The sequence below is a fragment of the Mytilus californianus genome, unplaced genomic scaffold, assembly GCF_021869535.1.
Source record: "Mytilus californianus isolate M0D057914Y unplaced genomic scaffold, xbMytCali1.0.p SCAF_5, whole genome shotgun sequence".
Classification (NCBI taxonomy): domain Eukaryota; kingdom Metazoa; phylum Mollusca; class Bivalvia; order Mytilida; family Mytilidae; genus Mytilus; species Mytilus californianus.
In genome coordinates, this window is record NW_026262701.1 from 37,911,550 (window position 1) to 37,931,365 (window position 19,816).

General features: G+C 33.2%; 1 protein-coding gene across 3 annotated transcripts in view; it reads right to left on the reverse strand.

Moving 5' to 3' along the window:
- LOC127701834 (glucose-6-phosphate isomerase-like) overlaps positions 1-19,816 on the reverse strand; it is a 156,274-nt gene that overhangs the window by 88,204 nt on the left and 48,254 nt on the right. Inside the window, exons 16-18 of one of the 3 annotated variants that reach the window (XM_052205807.1) lie at positions 9,994-10,069; positions 9,537-9,603; positions 8,224-8,591 (exon numbers count right to left, since the gene is read on the reverse strand). The exons of the other annotated variants lie outside the window; for them this stretch is intronic. Of the exons in view, the coding sequence (XP_052061767.1) occupies positions 8,468-8,591; positions 9,537-9,603; positions 9,994-10,069 (267 nt within the window). The 3' untranslated portion in view covers positions 8,224-8,467. Of the gene's footprint in view, positions 1-8,223; positions 8,592-9,536; positions 9,604-9,993; positions 10,070-19,816 lie in introns of those variants that run through there. 3 annotated transcript variants of the gene reach the window in all.

Below are 19,816 nucleotides of genomic sequence, written 5' to 3' on the forward strand. Positions count from 1 at the left end.
GGACGTGCATTTGAAATATCAAACAAGTTATTTCCAGTTCATAAGATCAAGTTTTCCAAAAAATCAATCAAATAAATTTTTGATAACCTAAGGTCCAAATAATTATTTCCATTATTTGGATTATATTAAAGTGATTTTTTTCTCGCCTTCGATAGTCACAGAATGCGAGACATTGGAATTACAATCTAACGCCGGCATAAACTGTATATAACGCTTTATATTTCAGAGGGTAGTAGACCTGGAGGCTTCATAACCTTGTATACAGAATATCCGTCTGTCATATGTCCGTTGACCTTGATCGCGCATTTTCATGGTTCAGTGACTGCTTGAAAACAAGTCTAGTTTTTCATGTGAATTTCTCAGTTATTATGAGTAATAGGATAACTATATTTGGTGTATGGGTTCCTTGCAAGGTCTACCATGTCTGCATGTCTGCCATACAGGGTTCACCTGACCTCGATATAAAAATAAGGAGATGATGTATGATTGCCAATGAGACAACTATCCACCAAAGTTCAAATTAAGTGGATGTAAGCAATTATAGACAACCGTACGGCATTCAACAATGAGAAAAACCCATACCGTATATTCGGCTATAAAAGTCCCCGACATGAAAAATATGAAACAATTCAATTGAACAAACTAACGGCCTAATTTATGACAAAACAATTAACGAAAAACAAATATGACAGACATGAACCAACGACAACCACTGAACTACAGGCTCCTGACTTGGGACAGGCACATAAAGAATGTAACGGGATTAAAACATGTTTGTGAGCGCCTAACCCTCCCCTAACCTGGAACAGTGGTGTAACAGCAGAACAGTGGTGTAACAGTACAACATAAAAACAAACTATAAAAAATCAGTTGAAAAAGGCTTAACTCATCAGATCGATACAAAGCAGAAAAACATCAAACATAAACACAGACCGGACGTGGCAGGGTATTTATCCATCCCTCATTCCTAACAACAAAAGGACACTAAGTACATATCTGAGAGTACTCACAGTTACTGACAGCTAGTTCAAAGCCATTAACAACTGTTAAAAAAATCATGTATCTAAGACTAAAATATCAATCAGTACACATCCAACATCCAATGAATTCAGTGTGAAGACGTCATTAACAATCAGGGAAAAACATGACCTTGTGCAATGCCAAAATAAAGGATCGACAGATTGTAGTACCATTAAAGTGCATATGTGTATAACAAAACTATTACATGTAGTATGATTTTAATGTACTGGTAACAAAATCAATATTTATACCAATAAAAACAATATTCAAAGATCTCATTTCATTGATCGGTGATCGAGGTTAAAGTTACATGATTAGGCCCGTTTCCCAGATACTGTAAGCAGTAAGTCAACTATATTTGGTGTATGGAATGATTGTAAGGTGTACATGTCAGACTGGCAGGTTTCATCTGACCTTGACATAATTTTCACTGTTCATTGGTCAATGTTTAGTTTTTGGAAAGTATGCTATAGCTTGCTATAGCAATATACTTTCCTATGGCATCGGCCTCAAACCGGAAGTTGGACAGACTATCTTACTATATAGGATGTGTGTTCTACTCCTAGATAATGTAGTACTAGTGTTTGAATACTAATTCTAGGAAGATGCTTTTGAAATTTTGAGTTACTTCTATTTTGATAAGCTAACAGCTTGAATAAAAATGGACTGAATGTTCACCGACAATTCAAATGAATTTAACTTCATTTTGAAAATGGGTATCACAAACACTACTTCGCGGATCTGCCCTGCGCGGAAGATAAAATCAATACACATCTACACGAGACGGCAGTTTCTACGTCTAATTCATTGAAATTAAGAGGTTTTGATATTTTTTATCGAGGTTTGTGTTGGTTTTCAATTTTTACGTTTGTAAATGCATGGTATTAGGTGTGACCTCTAAAATTATGCATATTTTGACTGTCAGCCATTTTGTATGTTTATGTTACGTGTATGCTTTTATTGGGATTCCCCAGACATGCGTGAGATCGGCCATATATGTGAATCTCCTGACGGGAGTACAATAATCCTGGTTTCAGAGGTCTCCTCCCGTCCTCCGGTTGAAGAGAAAATCAATACCGTGTTTAAAATATTTCATGAATGAACATTTTCCGGCGCCATTTTTACTAAATGTTTATTAAAGAAGTAAAAGCCCGAATGTATCGAAAGTATCCTAATATATCGGCCCATAATAAACCCGGACTATAACAAACTCGGCCTATAACATAATCGGCCTCACAAAATCGGACTATAACAAAATTCGTATATATATTTTTTGTATATTAAGTAAATTTTTTTAAAAAGTCTGGAACAAATAGTTAACCACACAATCTACTTATCGTAGTCCGAGTTTGTTCAATATATTTCTGCATATAAATAATGGTAGGCCGAGTTTGTTATAATCCGAGTTTGTGATAGTCCGATTTTGTTTTTGTCCGAGTTATCCACCAGCGTAATTGACATTACTGATTACGCAACATGTTTATATTTTCACCATGCCGGCGGCTATAAATTAACAAGTGATAATAGTTTGATTGAACAATAAACAGGTGACAGGATATTAAATACTCGATAATCATATTGCTTCTGTCTATGTCACACGCCAAGGATGAGTAAAGGTAAATACCAACTTTGATGGAAAAGTGCAATGTTTTTGTCAAAACATCGATCGGAAGGGTTTGATGCCAGAAAACAGGCTTTACCTAATATATTTTAAAGTGTTTAAAATAATGAGTCTTAAGTTTTCCAGAAAAATGACTTTCTTTTAATTAATGCTTAAAAACCATACACAACTTTGATAATGGTTTGTTTGTTTACTTATCACGTTATAAATATGCATAGCAAATAATATTTCATATACATGTATCTATGCTTATGACTGTTGACATTCCATACTAATAAAACAGATGGATGCATGAATAAAACACTATACTTAAATTTTCTCTACTTTAAGTACTCAAAGAAAAGGTTATATAAATCATAGAATCTGAAATGATATGATAGTTGACTTTATCTAATTTGTGCCCGTTTCATAAAGTTTGTGCTTTAAACTTTGGGTTATCAAACTCAGTAGGCAGTTGCATCATGGTCTTTGGACATGTCATTTCCCAAAGTCGGATCAATTTGACCTTGACTTTGTCCTTTGATACCTATGATAGTAAAACCTTGTACAATTCGTGTCTGGGTCATATCTTTTGTACCTTAAAATGCTGTTGCATTTTGGGCTTGGGGTGTATCATATACCACTGACCTTTCTCATTTGACCCCTACGATAGTTAATTTAAACAGTGTCTACGTTTGGTGCATACGTTTTGAACTGTAGCACTTTAATTGACAAAACTTTGTACGCAGAAGCATCATACTGACATTCAATTTCAGAATTTACAGTATGAACCTCACACTTTGTTTCTGGGTCAGTATGATTCTTTAAGATTGACCTATAATTAACAATGTGTCAACTCAACACAGAGGCAAAGATTAATATATCAAATGAATGGCTGAAAACCAAAAATCTAAAAATGCCATTGTCTCAATGCTGAATTTCACAGCAGCAACTAAAATGTATTACATGGTTATAAAATTAAGTACCTCTACGAATCCAGTGTATATTAACTTTTTATTCCTGTCTAAATATTGCCATTGTTGATTAAAGCCTTTCAAATTAATTCACTTTCATTACAGTTGTATTGATTTGAGTTTGCTGTCTTATTTAAGTTAAGAGATGTGGTATTTTTTGCGAATGAACCAGCTATCCAAAAGAGTTCAAAGGAGGAAGATATATAAACAATTATAGGTCACCATACGGTCGTCAACAATGAGAAATGTCATATCATATAGTAAGCTATAAAAGGCCCTGATATAAAAAATGTGGAACATTTCAAACAAGAAAACTAACTGCTTAGTTAGTAATAATACAATTTACTAAAAACAAATATGAAGGACTTAAATCAATAAAAAATACTAAAATCACAGGCCCTTTACATGGGATGGACACAGAAAGAAATTAACAGAGCTTTCTGTATATTTGATTATTTTAAATCTACAGTTTAAGGTTGCAATAGAAATTATCGAAATTTTACATGACAAACATATGAAAAAAAAAGATGATATTTGTTAATTGCTGATGAGACAATGGTTTAGGAAAGAACATCAAAGCTGTGATTAAATACATATTTGAAATAATACACATCTACAACCTATTTGAAATAATACACATCTACGTTGCAAACTTTCCACAGGTGCTATCCAGCACTTTGATTATGTTTTGGTCAGTTTTTCAAATATTATAAACAATAGGTCAACTATATTTGGTGTATGGAATGATTATAAGGTGTTCATGTCTGTCTGGCAGGTGTCATCTGTCCTTGACTTCATTTTTTATTGTTCATTGGTCAATGTTAATTTTCAGTATTAATGTTCTTTTCTAAGATACTAAAAGCAATAGGTCAACTATAATTGGTTTATGGAATGATTGTAAGGTGTACATGTCTGTCTGGCAGGGCTCATCTGACCTTGACATCATTTTCATGGTTTGGTCTGTTTCTTGTATATTATAGTCAAAAGGTCATCTATATTTGGCGTAATTGTAATGATTGTAAGGGGTATATGTCTTTTTGGCATGGTTTATCTGACCTTGACCTCATTTTCTTGGATCATTGATAATGTTAAGTTTATGTGATACTTGTAGTAAACTTTATCTTCTGGACTATCAACATAAAATAAATTATGAATATTAAAGCAGACGATACATGACATTTCACTCTTGTTTATCAGTATATATGACTTTTAATCCCAGCTTCACTTGACAGGTGTAGGGTTACAAACCAATACCAAAATTACTTCCATTTGATTATTGTAACATTCAATTTTTTCTTATTTAACACTGATTGCATATTACTCTTTTTTTCATCAATATATATTAATTTCAATCCTGTTAAAACTATCATGTTGATGTTTATATCAAACATTTAACATTTTGTTGAGGTTATAAGTTGTATATTGAATTGAGTACTAATAATTGTTAATTACTATTAAATGATTAGTATAAGGTCAAGATGCTTGTTTATCTAAAAAGTAAAATCACAAAAATACTGAACTCCGAGGAAAATTCGATCGGAAAGTCCCTTATCACATTGCAAAATCAAATGACAAAACACATCAAACGAATGGACAACAACTGTCATATTCCTGACTTGGTACAGGCACTTACTGCTTGCAAAAACATGTATACATCTATTAATTGACATATACAAGAAGTAATCTCATAATAATGTTATTGTTACTAAATCAGAACTGTTAAGATATATGAAAGAAGGGGGACTTTCAAATTAAAGCTCCACAAATGTCTTTAATTGTTAGCTCACCTGGCACAAAGGGCCAGAGTGAGCTTTTGACATCACTTGGAGTCCGTCATCGTCTTTTTACTTTTACAAAGATCATCTCCTGAAACTACTGAGCCAAAGTTAACCAAACCTGGCCAAAATCATCATTGGGGTATCATGTTTAAATAAAATGCTTCGCCGAGCGCAGCCTGATACGACCGCAGAGGTCGAACCCTGAACAGTTGGGGCAAGTTTGGACACAATATTGAAGCTTGATACTGTCTGAATTTAGATTGTGATCAAATTTTTGACATAATATAGGTTTCTGACACAAAATAAATGTGGTCAAAGATCTTAAAAATTTGAAATGGAACTCATTTAATTTACCTAGTATGGTTTGATATCCAAAATCTAACAACATGGTTAGAATCAGCATAAAAAAAACACCAAAAAATTAATTTTAGTTGAAATCAAACCAAGTTTAATTTTGGACCGTTCAAACCTTAATATGGACTTATTTGAAAACAGGGCCCAAAATAAAACATATAAATGCACAATAAGATTCAGCATATCATAGAGCCGGAATAATTCAGTTTTTGTTGAAACAAACAAAGTTTAATTTTGGACCCTTAGGACCTCAATGTAGACAAATTTAAAATGGGGCCCAATATCCAAAATAGTAATACAAGGTTAGAACCCCCCATGATTAAAAACTTTAAATTAATCCTATTAAAATTGGTTTAAAGATTTGTATTTATTTTCAATTGAAGATTTCTTGCTATTGCGCAATACTGTGCTGTTGCACAATACTTAGTTAATCTGTTATAAATAATAATTTACACACCCTGTTTGGTGTGTATCTCCTGCCATATCAGTATTTGTTGCTTTTATATATAAATCAAAAATAATCTATGTAAAAATGAAAAATATTTGGGAAAAAACCCCAAAAAAATTATGAAAAAAAAAACCTCAAAAATTTTTTACCTCCCCCCCAAAAAAAAATATGAAATTTTGAAAAATCTTTAATGAATTTTGAAGAAAAAAAATATGAGCTCCCCAAAAAAATTTGAAAAAATCACCCCCCCCCCCCCCCCCAACTTTTTGAAACCCCGCCTCCCCAAATTTTTTTGAAATTTGGAAGATTTGTGATATGGAACCTTGTAGTACAATTTCAGAGAGATCCATATACTTATACTCAAGTTATTGTCTGGAAACATCTAGAAAAATGCTTGTTTTTGGCCCCTAATTCCTGAACGTTTGGGGCAATCACCCCCAAACTCAATCCCAGCCTTCCCTTTCAGATTTGGAACCTTGTGGTACGATTTCAGAGAGATCCATACACTTACACACAAGTTATTGTCCTGAAACTACAAAAATGCTTGTTTTGGCCCAATTCTTAAAATGTCATTTTAATGTTATATTTAACATCCCCATAAAAGCTGGAGGTTTATCTAGCCACAAAACCAGGTTCAACCAACCATTTTTTTCTTAAAATGTCCTGTACCAAGTCAGGAAAATGGCCATTATATTATAGTTCGTTTCTGTGTGTGATACATTTTAATGTTGTGTTTCTGTTGTGTCGTAGTTCTCCTCTTATATTTGATGTGTTTCCCTCAGTTTTAGTTTGTAACCCGGACATCTTTTTTTCTCAATCGATTTATGAATTTCGAATTTCGAAAAAAAATTTCTGGAGGGGGGTCAATTTTTTTCCTCCAGATTTGAGAAATTGTCAAATTTCCAAAGAAAAAAATTGCGAGTCACAATTCATTTTACTAATTTGTTTGTATATAGTCTGAAAACAGATTTACTAAGTATTGCGTAACAGCACAGTGTATGCACAAAAGCAAGAAATCTTCAATTGAATATAAATTCAAATCATATAACCAATTTCAAGTTCTTTGACTACATTTATTCTGTGTCAGAAACCTATAATGTGTCAAATTTTTAATTACAATCCAAATTCAGACCTGTATATCAAGCTTGAATATTGTGTCCATTTTTGCCCCAACTATTCAGGGTTGGACCTCTGCGGTCGTATCCAGCTGCGCTCAGCGAAGCAGTTTATTCTTTTTATCATGACAGATGTCAATCTTAAAGTACATTTATTTGATAACAATGACCAAACAAGCAAGCAAATTTAAAAAACTAATGGTATACATACTGAAGTATAGTAGCTTCAAAAGATATTAGCCTGGGTTATCACAATTGAATTGTACATAGTAACATTGTATGGGACATATTTCGATCTATATTTCAGCATAAATAAATTAAGATGTGAATATGGCTAAATCCTAGTTTGTTAAGTGATGTCTAAGGAAAGAATAGGAACAAATAATGTCAAATGTTTTAGTACATATAAAAAATTACTCCCGACTCCTTAAAAAAATAAAAGAAGAGTGAGTCCATTGGACACAGATGCCCCATTTGTAAACCTGCAGTAAATTCAGCAATTTTTCCATTTATAAAGGGACATAACTCAAGAACCCTGAAAATGATGATACCCAAATTCGAAACTTGATCTGTGTTTGGTGGTAATAAGTATTGTGTAATAGTTTCATAACATTTGATTAAGGCAAAGTTACTGGGGAAATGGCAAATTCAGCATTTTTTTTTTCATTTTTAAAGGGACATAACTCAAGAACGGTGAAAGTGATACGATATTGATCTGTGTTTAATGGTAATAAGCATTGTGGACAAGTTTCATAACATTTGGTTGAAGCAATCTAAAGTTAGAGAACGCAAACCAATTTCAGGACGAACGTTTGAATGAGATTGTTACAATTTAAAACAAAACTTTTGGCATAAACATTTGGTGATGACAAAGTAAGATATAACTGTTTTACTTCTTTTCTGTGCAGATTTCTGAACATATTTTGAACACATATATAATTCAACATTTATTTCTCGTATAAAGACCTTTACCAGAAACATTCCATAATCAGTAAACCAAAACAAATATATGGCACTAATACCCAAGCAGAAGATTTTACACATTAAAAATCATTGAAATAATCAGACTTTAACAATTTATAATTTTGGGTTAAATATCTATAACAGCTTCATAATATTTATACAGAGCAGGATCACAGGGCAATGACAGAAAAGAATCCTATTTAGAAGACAATTATCTAAACTCTATGTTTCTTAATGAAATTAATAAGTCCATTTGTAGAGGAATCATGAGTTGAGATCAGATCGTTATTCTTCAGTTCTGGTTGGATGACTTTAGTAAGCTGTTTGCCCAATGCAACACTGAAAATAAATAAATACAACTATACTAATGGTTTAATACGACTCCACTTTAAAAGCTTGTCAGCAGAAAAAATAAAAAATATCTGGATCAAATACATTTCCTATGAAAATAAAGTAGACTTCGGCAAATCGGATACCCAAAATGTATCACATTACATTACGATAAATGTATATTCATTGAATATTCTGTAATAATGAGTAGACCTAATCCTGAGATGTTACTAGCCCTGACCACTGTTATATATATGAAAGGGCTGGAGTGATTTTTATCAGTTACATCACCACAATGTTTGTGTAAAAAATCATCAGCTGGTTATGTAATGCTCATATTTGTTTTCAGTTTTTAAATCTTATATTTATTAAAATAAATCAAATGTCCTGAAATATGTATGTGAATAAATATCTACCATCCGTAGTTTGTGTCTTTATTTGTTTTGTAAATGAATTAATATCCATTATTTACATTTATCACAGCATGCACAGGTAAGCCAATTGGGCTTTAAATAGATCAAAACATGTTCAGTCTCTAAACTAAACTCGTATTAAGTTTGTTATACATTTTATTCCTTTAAATAATCAAATTTTATTTTTATGAAGATCATCATGCATGATTGATAAAATATTATTGCATCAAGTTGTAATTTTCTGAAGACTGTTTATATTTAGGTCATGGTTCTCGAGGCTTCTTCACATTTTGTAAACAAAACAAAATGGCGTCCATGACATGTGGTGACGACATTATCAGCAGAAAGACAGCAGACATCATGACCAGAGAGACAAATGACATCATGACCAGAAAGACAATCGACATCATGACCATAAGGTGGAGTCTACTTTATAGCTAAATATGTTTAAAACCTTTTTCATATTCAATGATCAAATTATTAATCAGTTTTGTGTTTAAGACAAAAAGACAATATATAGTTTATTATTAAGTATACATACCCCCATGCATCATATGAGTTGATGTCCCAGATTGTTCCTTGTACAAATATTTTTTGTTCATACAAAGCTGTAAAACATGAGATAAATTGTGAAATATTATCAACATATAATGGTGTATGTTAAGATGGAAATTTTCTTTCATACTATTTGTCTCATTGTATGTCTAAATGACCAGTCATTCAAATCAAAGTATAAGGTTAACAGGAAGTTGTTGAGTGATGAATATGAAAACGCATCACACGATAAAGCTGACTTATATAAACCCTGAAACCAAATTTCAGAAATCCTTGTAATGTAGTTCCTGAGAAAAATGCGACGAAAAATATCCATGGGACAGACTGACGGACTGACGGATGGATGGATGAATGGACGAACAGACAGAGGTAAAACAGTATACCCCACTTTTTAAAGCACTTCAAAAATTTTCATTTTGTTTGTTAACCTATGTTATACTTACCTATCAGAACACCTAGCATAAAAGGTGTTAATTTCTGGAATAATATGGAATTGCTGGGACGATTTCCTTCAAAAACCTGTAATGGTGAAAAATAATTTAATTATTTTTGTCTATTTTGTGAACTACAAATTTAAATGGTCAATAAAATACAAATTGTGTATGGTGCAATTTGTCTGAAGAAATTGTTACAACCTCGAACTAGAGGCTCCAAGGAGCCTGTGTCGCTCATCTGATATTTTTGTTTACAATTGATGTAACCCGTACGAAATACGCCTGGAAATCTAGCGTAAACCAGGCGGAAGTGGTAGTTACGTGTCCAGATCCAGGCGTAATGGAGTAGGAAACGTAAATTTGTAGCATTTCTAGGCGTGGAAAAAGTTGTAAACCTGGCGTAAAATGAAATAAGCAAGCGTAAATTTTCCTACGGGCGTAAAAATGTTGGAAGCGCGTAAATCATAATACCCATAATGCTTTGTTTAATGGATCATGGGAATTTTTTTTAAAATTTGGCTCTCTGGTATTAGCTTGCAAGAGTTGGACATATGGCAGCTTGAAATATTCAGGGGAAATTAGCTTTTTTTTGTGCTTTTTGGAAGAATTTGAAATTGGAATTATGGAATCAAATTGATGAATGAAAATTGTGAAATGAAAGGAAAGTAGTATACATGATGAAGAATAATTATGTCAGTAAACTAAGATATTAATTTTTATTTTTTAACATTATTTCAAATTCTGGAAACCTTCATCCTTGGATAATAACATTTAAATCTTTCACAAGTTAAATGACAATATTATCATTGATTTTTTAGTTCAAATGACATTAATTTTCAAAACAACTTAGTCCTAATGCTAGGTTTATTTCAAGAAAATTTAATTGTCATTATTCTTATGTCTTTATCTAAATTATAGCTAAGTCTTCAATGGACAATATTTCAAGTTTTATGTCAAACAGTGAGAAATTTAATCAACAGTACAAATGTATCAAATACACAAAATACACAGCAAGGGTAATACACTGATTTAAATTAAATTTAGTATTATGTAAGGATATTACGCCTGGTTTATTCATTGACCAGGCGTACTCATTTGCATATGACGCCTGGTTTTCTGTCGACCAGGCGTACTCATTTAAATATTTCGACTAATTTTACGCCTGGTTTCCGCCTCAGTAACGCGTGGTTTCCGCCTGGTTGACGCCTAGACATGCATTCCTTAAACACTGCAATGACGCCAGGATAAAATATGATTTCTACGCCTGGTTTCCGTGTCATTTACAGGCGTCACATTTCGTACAGGATGAAAGAATGCAACAATAATACTTTTTTTAAAGGAATCTCTGTGGATCAAAATCTAAGCTTTCGTTTGATTTTAACTGCTTTCAACACATTCATCATTTTAAAAAATTGAATTTGTCTGTAGTTTCAGAGGAGGAGATTTTTGTAAAAGATTAAATTACGAAAAAAATGTTAAAAATTGACTATAAAGGGCAATACCTTCTTAAGGGGTCAATTGACCATTTTGGTCATGTTGACTTATTTGTAGAATTTATTTTGCTGAACATTATTGCTGTTTACAGTTTATCTCTATCTATAATGATATTCAAGATAATAACCAAAAACTGCATAATTTCCTTTAAATTACTAATCCAAGGGCAACAACCCAACAACAGGTTGTCTGATTTGTCTGGAAATTTCAGGGCAGATAGACCTAGACCTGTAATCATTTTTACCCCCTGTCGTATTTCCTCTAAATGCTTTAGTTTCAGAGTTATAAGCCGAAAAATGCATTTTACCCCCTATGTTCTATTTTTAGCCATGTCGTCCATGTTGGTTGGCAGGCGGGGTCATCGGACACATTTTTTAAACTAAATACCCTAATGATGATTGTGACCAAGCTTGGTTGAATTTGTCTATGTAGTTTCAGAGGAGAAGATTTTTGTAAAAGATTACAAAAATTTACGAAAAATTGTTAAAAATTGTCTATAAACGGCAATTACTCTTTAAGGGGTCAATTGACAATATTGGTCATGTTGACTTATTTGTAGATCTTACTTTGCTGAACATTATTGCTGCTTTCAGTTTATCTCTATCTATAATAATATTCAAGATAATAACCAAAAAACTGCAAAATTTCATTTAAATTACCAATTCAGGGGCAGCAACCAATCAACGGGTTGTCTGATTTGTCTGAAAATTTCAGGGCAGATAGATCTTGACCTAATGAACAATTTCATTCTGTCATATTTGCTCTATAAGCTTTGGTTTCAGAGATATTAGCCAAAATCTACATTTTACACTTATGTTCTATTTTTAGCCATGGCGGCCATCTTGGTTGGCGGGCCTGGTTATCGGACACATTTTTTAGTCCCTTTCCAACGAAGTCGAAGGGTATTTTAGGTTTGCACTCCGCCCGTCTGTCTGTCTGTCCGTCTGTCTGTCTGTCCATCTGTCAGTCCGGCAAATCATGTTTCCAGACTTTTTTCTTCGTGCTTGAAGATATTGATTTGATATTTGGTTTATTGTTTTATTATGACAAGTTACAGGTCAAATTCAATTTTCACGATTTTAGCTTTTCTCTTCGTTCAGTAAAAGCCCTTTCCCTAGAATTAAAATTTTGATGAAATACTTATTAATTAGTAGATTTCTGTTCAAAGGGAATTAACTCATTTTTTCAAAAGATTTTTAAAAGACAAAATGACATTTTGGATTTTTTTCCTTTTCTTTGGTAAATTGTTTGAAGAATTTAGTGGTATGTTTGTTGGCCATTCTTGAAGATATTGATTTGATGATCAGTATATAGTTTTATCATGACAAGTTACGAGGGGGACAGTTTTTGAGGAAGGAAGGAGGTGGGGGCGGGGGGTAGGAGACCAAAAATAGGTGGGAGAGAAAAAAATATTTTTAAAGTGGGAGGTGGGAGATAGGGGCGGGAGGTGGGAGGAGGGGGGGCTATAGGTGGGAGAAGGGTAACCCCTGTCCACCCTCTCAGTTACAGGTCAAGTTTGAATTTTGTTCCGGTCTGATGATTTTGTGCAGAGTTTTGGTCTTTTGACATAGAAAATTCACTTAGATAATTAGTTTTCAACAGTTTTTTTCGTCATGCTTGAGGATTTTGACTTGATATTTTTATTTGTTTACACCATGATCAAGTTAGAATTTCGTTCCAATACAATGAATTTTTAACTGGTAGGTGACTATGTATTGCCATGCAATACTCACAGAACGCTTGTTAAACTAGATACCCCAATGATGATTGTGGCCAAGTTTGGTTAAATTTGGCCCAGTAGTTTCAGAGGAGAAGAATTTTGTAAAAGTGAAGGGACGACGGACGCCAAGTGATGAGAAAAAATCACTTGGCCTTTCAGGCCAGGTGAGCTAAAAAAGTTAAAGTCATGAGGTTGATAAATCCTCTCTTTACCAAACGAAGTAATTTTAATGGCCTAAGCTCAACAAAAATTAATAATAACTTAAATAATTTATACATAAACAGAATAATTTACCATTTTTTTTTGGGCATTTTCTAAATGCAATTTAAAACCATTCTTTAAATATGTTTAGTTTTATTAGATAGACACTCAGATGACAATGATAAATTACATTATTGAGTGCCTGTCTATTGTCTTCAATTAGTAAGATTAAGTGGCAAACCTGCTAGTATCTGTTTATTAAGCATCAAGAAAATCTCACAATACATGTGATGCTACAATCAGATTCAAGTTTTCCTCCGATTAAATATGCTTACTAATGATTTCATTCTGTATGCAAAGTTGATGTGCAGAGATGGAAATGAGAATTTAACAAATCAAAATGGTATTTAACATTCTACATAAAAGAGTGCACAAACCTGCTATACTGATCATGATTGATTTGATGTTGAATGTCTTTAAGATATATATGTACACCTTACAATCATTCCATACACCAAAAACAGTTGACCTATTGCTTATAGAAACAGACATAACACGGAAAACTTAACATTAACTAATGAACCATAAACACGAGTTAAAGGTCAGATGATACCTGCCAAACAGACATGTGCACCTTACAATTATTCAAGACCCAAATATAGTTAACGTATTGCTGAAAAACAGACTTCATCATTGCCTAATGAACCATGAAAATGAGTTCAAGGTCTGATGAACCCTGCCAGACAGCATGCAAAACCTATTGCTAATAGTTTCTGTGAAACAGACCAAAACACAAAATCTTAACATTGACCAATGAACCATGAAACTAAGGTCATGGTAAGATTAAACCTGCCATTCAGACATGTACAACTTACAATCATTCCATACATCATAAAAATAAAATAGAATGGAAATGGGGAATGTGTCAAAGAGGCAACAACCCGACCATAGAACAGACAACAGCAGAAGGTCACCAACAGGTCTTCAATGCAGCGAGAAATTCCCGCACCCGGAGGCGTCCTTCAGCTGGCCCCTAAACAAATATATATATTAGTGCAGTGATAATGAACGCCATACTAAACTCCAAATTGTACACAAGAAACTAAAATTAAAAATAATACAAGACTAACAAAGGCTAGAGGCTCCTGACTTGAGACAGGCGCAAAAATGCGGCGGGGTTAAACATGTTTATGAGATCTCAACCCTCCCCCTATACCTCTAGCCAATGTAGAAAAGTAAACGCATAACAATACGCACATTAAAATTCAGTTCAAGAGAAGTCCGAGTCTGATGTCAGAAGATGTAACCAAAGAAAATAAACAAAATGACAATAATACATAAATAACAACAGATTACTAGCAGTTAACTGACATGCCAGCTCCAGACTTCAATTAAACTGATTGAAAGATTATGTCTTCATCATATGAATATCAGGCACAATCCTTCCCGTTAGGGGTTTAGTATCATACCATCATAACATATATGAGAAGAACATAACCCGTGTCATGCCAACAACTGGTTTTTAAATAAATGTGTTTAGTGCCGATGCAAAGACTCTATAAGTGAATCAATATTAACGCCAAAATATGCAATCTTTAATGACCTGACAACAGTATCGTAACTATATCCCTTCTTAATAAGTCTATTTAAAGGTTTTGTTAGCTTCAGAGGTGAATACTGACATTTTTGTGCTTTATAAAGAATATTTCCATAAAAAATTGGATGTGAAATACCTGAACGTATAAGAAGTCTGCATGTTGAGCTATATTTACGAATGATGTCCTTATACCGATGATAAAATTTAGTAAATGTTTTGACTAGTTTGTGATATCGAAAACCCTGGTGTAATAATTTTTCAGTAATACATAAATTTCTCTCGTTAAAATCTAAAACATTGTTACATACACGAGCGAATCGTTCAAGTTGAGATATATAAACACCGTAAGATGGTGACAAGGGAACGTCACCATCTAAAAATGGATAATTAACGATAGGAAATGAAAAATCATCTCTTTTATCATATATTTTAGTATTAAGCTTTCCGTTAATGATACAGATATCAAGATCGAGGAAAGGGCAGTGGTCATTGTTAGTATTTGCTTTATTTAAAGTAAGTTCAACAGGATAAATTTCTTTAGTATACATACTGAAGTCGTCATTATTGAGAGCCAAAATATCATCCAAATATCTAAAAGTATTATTAAATTTGTGTATCAGATGTTGTTTCGATGGGTCTTTGCTGATTTTTGTCATAAATTGTAACTCATAGCAATACAAAAAAAGGTCCGCAATTAGTGGTGCACAGTTAGTCCCCATTGGATTCCGATAACCTGACGATATACGGAATCTCCAAAGCGAACAAAAATGTTATCTAGTAAAAATTCAAGGGCATATATAGTATCAAAGCATGTCCAATTGACATAGTTTTTTTGTTTATTGCTACTAAAAAATGACCTGAAAGAGTTTGAACATATATATTCACATTCTGACTTTTTAAATGCCCATTTAATTAGGTGTGTGAATTTGTTCTTAATGAGAATGTGAGGCAATGTGGTATATAGGGTAGAAAAATCAAAACTTTGAACAGATTCAAAATCACCAATATATGCATGCAATTTATCAAGTACTTCCAACGAGTTCTTGACACTCCAAAAGTAATTAATTCCACTATTTTCGAAGGCCTTATTTGAACAATTTATTATCAGGTTTTTGATTGTACCAAGTGTACTGGTAAGAAGAATAGACAATTTAGTAGTGGAACAATGGCTTGAAGACGAAATGAATCTATATTTGTAAGGTGTTTTGTGTAGCTTCGGAAGCCAATACATAGTTGGGACTTTCATTGTATTTGGTTCTGCTTGTAAAGCGGTAGCTAAAAGTTTATGTTTGTTACAGATGTCGTTTTCTGAAAATGGAGTCAGTTGGAATGTTGGTGAATTGGTGATTTCTTTTCTCAGAACCTCAATGTAAAATTTACGTCAAACAATAATAATATTATTAGCAGCTTTATCGGCCGGGACAAAAACAAATTCCTTGGCTAGTTCTTTTAGTTTATGTTTGATACGAGAAATAGGTTTATTGTGGTTATTGTTAAGAGTAAAATGTTCTTTAAAATGTTGAATACGTATATCAACTATGTTCATTACTGATTTAAAAAAAGGTCCAAAGATTTTTTGTCAGCTTTTTCCCGTTTTATCCATTTCAAACAGTAAGTATGGAGTGAGTCGTGGATGATATTACGACACTCATTCCAATTAATAATTGACGGGGGACGATATTTAGGTCCTTTACTGAGGAATGATTTTAACTCTCGGTCTTGAACGATGTTAAGATCTCCTGTTATAACATGGGAAATGGGTCCATAAATGTATTCGGAATTACTGCAATTACATGAAGTAGGTGTATTTTCACTGATATTAACATCTTTACACAATTGGCTATAATTAAACACAAATTTGCGGGTAGATTTCTTGTAAATATAACAAATAAGAGGGAGCTCAGTATTATCAAAATATCCCGGAATTTGTTCTTTAACAGAATGGTCGTTAAAAATACCGGCAATATTTACAAAATCAAAACCCTTGTTGACATACTTTATTTTAATAAACTGTTGTTTATGATCTTCAGGGCGATCAATTTTGGGAAAGAGTTTAGAATAACAATATGCCATTATAATTTGAACGATTTCATACTTAGGACTGCTATATGAAATTGTGTTGCAATCCTCTTAAATTTTATTTAACTTATGAACCGGTAATGAACAGAGCTTTGTTAACAGATAATGTCTGCCGTTGTTTTTTGAAATAGAAATTAGGTCCGAAAAATTGGTATGATGGTCCGAAATTTTCTTTGATTGTGATTTTTTCTACGACCATGAGAACGGTTTTTACGAACAGTTTTAGAAACTATATCCAAAATGTTAACAGAATCGGTTCTTGATATATTACCAATTCCCATGATATTATCATTAAGACCGAGAGGGTAGACTGTCTGTAATTTTTTAGTCCAATTTAATTCAATTATTTTCCGCGATCGTACAAACTTTGAATGAGATTCACCAGGCTGCTTATTTACTACTTCTAAAGGTTGAACTGCTAAGTATTTAATAGGATGATTGTGCTTCTTAAGGTGTTGATAAATGATACTTTTGAATTTATTGGGTCTTTTAAAACGATACAGATGTTCTTGAGTGCGTTTAGACAAATATCGTCCAGTTTCACCTACGTACTGAATACCGCATCCCGGTTTGTTTCATGTGAGTAAATAAATTATACTGTTTGTTTTTCAAGTTATATCAGTTTCAAAATTTAAAGAAAATGTGCGACCATTAAACGTGGACCTTACCGTATTGTTGGTGGAAAGACGGGGACATGTAAGTCATGTTTTGGCATGACACTTATCGATAGAAGGGTAACCACGATTTTTATTGTTAAAAATGTCAGCGATAGTAGTATTTTTAGATAAGCGATTTTGAAGATTGAGACGTGTAGATACCCTTTGAACGAGTTTAGTATTTAATATTTTTTCATTTCTAAGCTTCATATTTGTTTTTTGTTTGTGAATTATATTAGAAAGGAGCAAAGACTGACGTCCAAAATATGAACCAGCATACAATGAATTAAATTATGTAAAAATGACAAATCTGTTCGGCTAAAGATGTCAAACGCTATCCGTATTAATTACCCGAAAAAGAAAGGGTATATCAGGGTAGCGACTGACGTATGACTAAATAGTAGAATGGGGCTGAATATTGAAATACTACTTTTTGATAAATATTCTTAAAGTAATGAACTAGAGAAGTTCTCGCTCGGACACACACTCCATAATCTAGTATATTATAAGAGCATAAACCTGAAGCACGGGGAGGCACTCTACTGTCTCCACACGGCACTAAAGACAAACTCTGTAAAAAATAAAATTGAGAATGGAAATGGGGAATGTGTCAAAGAGGCAACAACCCGACCATAGAACAGACAACAGCAGAAGGTCACCAACAGGTCTTCAATGCAGCGAGAAATTCCCGCACCCGGAGGCGTCCTTCAGCTGGCCCTAAACAAATATATATACTAGTTCAGTGATAATGAACGCCATACTAAACTCCAAATTGTACACAAGAAACTAAAATTAAAAATAATACAAGACTAACAAAGGCTAGAGGCTCCTGACTTGGGACAGGCGCAAAAAAGCGGCGGGGTTAAACATGTTTATGAGATCTCAACCCTCCCCCTATACCTCTAGCCAATGTAGAAAAGTAAACGCATAACAATACGCACATTAAAATTCAGTTCAAGAGAAGTCCGAGTCTGATGTCAGAAGATGTAACCAAAGAAAATAAACAAAATGACAATAATACATAAATAACAACAGACTACTAGCAGTTAACTGACATGCCAGCTCCAGACTTCAATTAAACTGATTGAAAGATTATGTCTTCATCATATGAATATCAGGCACAATCCTTCCCGTTAGGGGTTTAGTATCATACCATCATAACATTTATGAGAAGAACATAACCCGTGTCATGCCAACAACTGGTTTTTAAATAAATGTGTTTAGTGCCGATGCAAAGACCCTATAAGTGAATCAATATTAACGCCAAAATATGCAATCTTTAATGACCTGACAACAGTATCGTAACTATATCCCTTCTTAATAAGTCTATTTAAAGGTTTTGTTAGCTTCAGAGGTGAATACTGACATTTTTGTGCTTTATAAAGAATATTTCCATAAAAAATTGGATGTGAAATACCTGAACGTATAAGAAGTCTGCATGTTGAGCTATATTTACGAATGATGTCCTTATACCGATGATAAAATTTAGTAAATGTTTTGACTAGTTTGTGATATCGAAAACCCTGGTGTAATAATTTTTCAATAATACATAAATTTCTCTCGTTAAAATCTAAAACATTGTCATACATCGTTGACCTATTGCTTATAGAAACAGACACAAGTCCCAAGTCAGGAACCTGTAGTTCAGTGGTTGTCGTTGGTTCATGTCTGTCATATTTGTTTTTCGTAAATTGTTTTGTTAAATATTAGGTCGATAGTTTTCTCAATTGAATTGTTTCATATTCTTCATGTGGAGGCCTTTTATTGCCAACCATACGATAATGTTTTTTCTTTACTGAAGGCCATACGGTTGCTTACATCCACTTCATTTGAACTTTGGTGGATGGTTGTCTCTTTGGCAATCATACCACATCTCCTTATTTTTATATAACCAGAAAAACTTAAAAATTGACCAATGAACCATACAAATGAGTTAAAGGTAAGATGATACAGCAAATATAGTTGACCTATTGCTTATAGTTCCTGTGAAAGGGACCTAAATGTGTAACTTTTACCTTCATCACTGATCCTTAAAAAGAGGTCCAGATCAGGTGAACCTTGTCTGACAGACAAGTAGACCTTGCA